Genomic DNA, 6,012 nt, shown 5'->3' with positions numbered 1-6,012 from the left:
TTACTTAAATTGCCTTTAAAGCAAGGGGATTATTATAATGCCCCCAACTAAAATATGTACATATAGTTTAGGATGTTGTGCATCCCTGGGAACAATCACTTTGAATCTTAAATTAACTGTTTCAGAAATATAGCTTTAGAAAAAAAAGTGGTTTTGTGGCACAAGTTGTGCCATTAGAGAAAATACACTGGGGTAAATTGTGCCATTGATAATTGAAGTAAAACAGATCATTTTAATCTCACAAATGATAATGCTATATAAAAGCAAGACATTCAATACAAAATTAAAGCCAGAAGCGGCGATGATCGGGCCCTCGCTTGTCCCCATGCAGTCGCGGAGGCCTGAGGCACGCTGGGGGCTGTGTCGCAAAGAAACGCAATGTTTTGTTCATCCACCAGGCTACGAGCACAACCAGACTGGGCAGGTGTGTTCAGGGGCGGCCCCTCATCACACATGTTAAGTTTCAAGCAAATCACTGCCACTGCCATGTTTCTCCAATACACAGACAGCACTGCCACTGGCACAACTTAACCCAGGCCCTTTGGCACAAATTACCCCATGCCCAGCATTTTGAGAAAAAAGGATTCCCCAGCTGTTTTGAGCTGGCATCATGCTAACTGTATAGACTCATGGTGTAGCTTAATAAAGCACTAAAACATGTGTGAACTGTTTTCAAAGTTATCTATAATTGTTCAAACACGGCAATCAAAAAACCTTGATCATAGAAATTTTACTTTGGAGGGCAAAAACTTGTTTTTTGAACATAAATGTGCTTTCTTCTCAAGCCATGTGTCTCCCTTCTTGATTGGATGAGTGAAATGGATGCCCCTTCAAAAATATGTGGTCACATGACCAACTTCTTCTATGGTTTTCGAGATAACAGGGGTGGAACTACTTGCCCCATGGCACAAATTACCCCACTCTCCCCTACAGGTACTCTTGGTGATACGCGCTGTTGGCTGTTTAGAACAAATAAACAAGAAAGGTAAACACATAAATGATTCCCTGTGCAGCACTTTTTGAACGCTATGGTGAGCCTCTAAAGTTGTGATTTGGTGGCATGGTATGAGTTGCATATGGGCAAAAAAGAAAATTACTTTTGTGGCCCCCCCAATCCTGACATCGGATCTGCACCTCTGGACTTGGCCCTGATGTGAAAAGAGTGTTTCTGTTATCAATTTAGTCAGCATCATCAGTCAAGCATTACTTACTTTGCCAAATAACAAACAAAAAACAAGAAAGAAAAAACATGGGGGAAAATGTCGTGTTCCAATTACTTGTTTTTAGGCTTTTTTAAAGATGAGCTTGTTAATTGAAACCATAGACAACTAAAGATGAATGTAGTCTCCATGATTTTATCTGGCTGTGTTTGCCATGTTTGTGATGCCAGTTTTTTGTTTGAATTCTAAATAGCACACAATACAGAGCACCACTTTGTGGGAGTGTCGTTACTTTTGCAGGTTTTTGGCCATAAATCAAAGAAAATAGCAAACTGGAATGACAGCTACCAGATTGTTTGGTTGTGCGTGACTCAGAGATTACTGTGCACTTAGTTTCATTTCATTAACTGGCTCAGCTATTAACCACCACATCCACTGATCCCAAGAAAATCTCTGTTTCCCATAAATCAGCTGCTTTCCTGTTAATGCAACAACAGAGTCAACAAGGTGGAAAAAGAAACTAAAAGAGTTCATTCACCCACTGACTTCGACCTTTAAACTGCATGTTGGCTTTGTTTCCAACATTTGGACCACTCATCCATCTCCATTGTGTATGATTGTATTATTTCTAACTCTGGCAAACAGTGTTTCCTGTGAATTGTCTCCACTGAGTGAGTGTTTTGAGACAAGATTTAGAATGGCCTGGGGGTTTTACGGGAACTGGGGCACGACAAGTAAACAGAGGGAACAAGGGGCCTGTCTAGTGTGTTTAGCTTCACGTTACTCCCACAACCATAATAGGACTTGTTTGGATGAGAGCATTGGGAGAGGAGGGACCTCACACTCACACACACAGACACACACTCAGAGGAAGATGGCTGCAAGGTTGCTGCTGCTGATCTGTGCTGGAGCTGCGCTCTACTCCGCCGAGGCCCAGGAGTCTTATCATGCCCTGGCTGACAGCTACAGGCAGGGGGTCGATCTGGCATTTGAGCAACTCAACTCCCATGCTGGGGTGCAGAACCATTTCCGCTTCCATAAAAGTGTGGACAAGTCAGAGATCGAGGTAAACGTGGCATCTGATTTTATCATCAGCTCTCTGCATGGAAGAATTTATGTGGATTTATGTGTTTATTTAATGTTGTGTGTGAGGACTTTTAATTAGAATATCAATGTATTTGTTTAATATGACATTAATGAATAATAGTCGCTTTACTGGACACAATGGCATGAGGTTAAAGTCACAAGTTTCCAAAGTCCTCTAGAATGTTTTTTAAGTATTTAATTGAAGTTTAAAAAAAAATCTAATATTTAATTATGATCTGAAAGAGCGAGAAAAAACAAATCTGAAGTTCTGGTTCTTGAACTTTCTCACTTTATTTGGCACTCTCACTCTATCTTCGGGTCATTCTGGTTCATACTCGTTTTCACATCTGCCTCAGGTCACGCTGGCTCTGAACCAGCAAATGTCCGCGTAATGCGAGTAGGGATTTGCTTTTGGCAAAAGGGAAGACCTCTTTATGTGTTGTGTTTTAATTGAAGCAGTCAGTCTGATGGTTTGAACTGGCAGATTTCATGGCTTTGAGATATATATATATATATATATATAGAAAAGCCACCAGTGGAATATCAAACAGTTGCAAAACAGGTATTAAGCAATGAAGACATACAAGAGCCAACATCTAGAGCAGAAACTGAAGTGTCTGCACGAATGTTCTGATTGTATGTTTATTAAGAACACAAAAAATGCTGCACTCGTGGAAAAGATTTTTTAAAAATAGTATAAAAATAGCACAAATAGGCTACAGAACAGGAAATAAATTATCAATATAGGCAACATAAGGTTAAGAGGAATCTTATCTTCTGAAACAGGGCCGTTGTATAGGGGGGAAAGGTGATGATAATTCTAGGGGCCCAGTGCCCAGTAGGGCCCACAAGAAACCCCAGTAGTCTAATCTTTGTATGACTGAATTATTCTGCATAAGACCCTGACTAATACTCATAGTAATGCTGCATTAACATCAAAAAAGTAGGCTATATAAAAAATGATAATACATACGTAATCTAAGAAAAAAAAAGGGAAAAGTCAGGGGTTAGGGGCCCACTTTAGTATTCTTTAAGGGGGCCCAGAATTCCTAGCAACGGCCCTGTTCTGAAAACATTATCTGAGGAAAAATAAGCTTCATGACTATTGCATTCAGTGCAAGTATCAGGGATGGTGGGATTTTTGTTGTTGTTTTAAAATGTGACCTGCAGCCTGATCTGTGACGGACAGTGATTTATGTGCTGAAAAATAAAATCTGATTCTGATTCTGCAGAATTGATATTATGAGTTTCTGTTAAATCAGTTACTAAACTATGAAGACAAATCTGAGTCAGAGTCAGACAGGGAAAATGAGCTCTTACTGGAATTACCTGCCAGATGTTCTGCTGATCTATGACACATTGTGCATCACAGCCTCTTGAAGATATTTTCTGTTCTGAAATAAAGCTACCAAGCATCATTAGCTTGTACACAATGTCCTGCAAGAGAGAAAATATTTTCAAGTAAGGTGAAATTTGTTACATAGTTGTTTGTCCTGAAGAGGACGAAGCCCAATGACTTTTAATGTGGCGCCACCAACAGGTCAAACTTTGCACTTGTCCAACACGTCTGTTCATAACAGGATGTGTAAATGTAGATTGGATAGAAACTCTTTTTATCTTTTAGGTGTGAAGTTTACCAAAAAAGAAAATGAATTTTCTAGAAATAATTGTATTGAAAATAAATAAATAAATAAAGATCTATTATTTTCTTCTTTTTTATTACTGAAAATGTTATCCCTGCATCCACTTTGAAATGTATTCTTTTACTATCCCCACAGAATATTTTGGAGACAATTAAAAAACTACCGTACTTGGAAATGAAGGCGTAACATTTTATAGGTTGCTTTGATTTAATTACATTTATCTGAATCCTTTTGTTTGGATAAATTTTTCCTGGTGTAGCTTTTATCAGTTTGAGCATAAGCCTAATCTTGATTTGACAGAGAGAAAATGAATCCATACTGAATTTAAATGAGTTGGCAGATTTGACCTTACCATGTTGTAACTTGTATTGAAATAAACCTGTGCTCACTTGCAGGGTGGATTCGGTGTGAAATACCTCTACCACCACTTCTACCTGAAACCCACCACGTGTCCTAAAGGAACGACAGAGTCGGACCCACGGAGATGCCCCTTCAGAGTGAACAGAGTGAGCAAATGTCAAAAACAGAAGCATTCATTCCATAATTATCTTTTTAAATCAACAGCATCCTCATGCTCTTTTTGTGTTTCTATAATTCCTTCATAGCCAATGATGGACTGTGCAGTTTGCTACAAGACAGTTGCAGGTCAGATAGAGGCCGTACCCAAGCCATATGTTCACTGTATCCAGAGACCAAGACTCACAGAGGTAACGTTCAATAACAGCATCTTGGTTTTTGCATGAAATCGCTCTTCCACCTTATAGTCCACAGACATTTACCAGAAACCAGTTTATGTTAAATTCTTATTAACTTTGAACTGAAACTTGGCCTACTCTAGCCTCCATGTGTGCCATTTCTGTACAACAATGCCACAGCAGACAGCCCTTATGTTTGTATGCTTCTGTTTCAGGAAATGAGGAGAACCAGGACAGACCACTGCAAAAAAATGAGTTACAACAGTGGAGCTCCCACACTTTTGGCTCTGGCCACCGGCTAAAAGATATCAAGATAAAAGCATCCTGCTTCATACAATAATCTTCTTACAGTATATTAGTCAAAGCACTCAATAATCGTCAACTCCTTAATCTGCTGCATGCTTGTTTGACTACAGTCTAATGAGTCTGACATCCTGAAATGTCTAAAATCAAAGTGTTTATTGTTATATTTTCTTACAATTATTCTGCTGTGATAAATTAACTTTGCTTGTAAAGTCACTGTACTTGATGTAACACTGTCTAATAAAAGAAGAAGAAAAAACAACTGATTTCAGTTACTTTGTGTTTAACAGGTTTTTTCTATAAAGTAGTGAGTAGCCTACAACTTCCCAACATCCCATCCGTGTTCGTATCCATTTCTACAGTATATAATGCTATGCTATGCTCATACCATCACTAGATTATATCATTAATACCACACTGACTCCAGCTCAATTGCTACACTGACACTGTTTAGTTGAATAAAGTATCTCTAGCTACATACTTTGGCAGCTGGACACAGGAAATCTGAGCCCTTGTTACTTGCCACAATAAAACCAGCTGCAGAGAGCACGAGGCTCCTTATGTAATATCATGTGAGTGTCTGAAGCAGCAGCACAAACAACGACCAGAGAAGAGTGGAAGAGTAAATCAGATCTTTTGCTTCCCACAACTGAACTTGAACTGACCAAGATTAGCCTAACTACTGGCGGCTGGCGCACAGGGAAAGTGTTGTAATGTTATCTATGAATAAAGGTAGGCTATAGCTATATGGCCTCAAATTAAAGCAGTTTTTCCACAGTGAATAAATGTGTTTCTGTTTTCCTTGCACTTGTTTGACTAGTGGGCTTTTTAAATAAAAGCTTCAACATATTTGACTTGTCACCTCTTGTGAAGGTACATATAAGGTAAATATCACCTGCAACATATCAGTAACATATTTAGCCTAAAAGCCTCGTGGAGTCATGCAATAACCATAGACTGTAAAAAGAACAAAAATACAGGATTTAGTGCAATGTCGTAATGTGAATTTAGCCAGCTGGCTTTTACTAAATTGTTTTAGATTGATATAATAGATTTGATTATTCTCCTACTAAATATTAACACAAATGTACTGACCATTTAAAAAAATGTCAACAACAGTTGTAG

At 38.7% G+C, this 6,012-nt stretch overlaps 1 protein-coding gene across 1 annotated transcript; it reads left to right on the top strand.

Moving 5' to 3' along the window:
- The first annotated feature begins 1,972 nt into the window (after positions 1 to 1,972).
- Positions 1,973 to 5,149, top strand: LOC311003582 (uncharacterized protein). Its single transcript, XM_083995350.1, has 4 exons — positions 1,973 to 2,226; positions 4,285 to 4,395; positions 4,495 to 4,596; positions 4,800 to 5,149. The coding sequence occupies exons 1-4, from the start codon at positions 2,035 to 2,037 to the stop codon at positions 4,884 to 4,886; spliced, it is 492 nt and encodes a 163-aa protein (XP_083851476.1). The 5' UTR covers positions 1,973 to 2,034; the 3' UTR covers positions 4,887 to 5,149.
- The last annotated feature ends 863 nt before the right edge of the window (positions 5,150 to 6,012 follow it).

The sequence above is a fragment of the Trachurus trachurus genome, assembly GCF_905171665.1.
Source record: "Trachurus trachurus genome assembly, chromosome: 20".
NCBI lineage: Eukaryota > Metazoa > Chordata > Actinopteri > Carangiformes > Carangidae > Trachurus > Trachurus trachurus.
The sequence above is the reverse complement of the archived record's forward strand: the minus strand, read 5'-3'. Positions and strand labels throughout refer to the sequence as shown.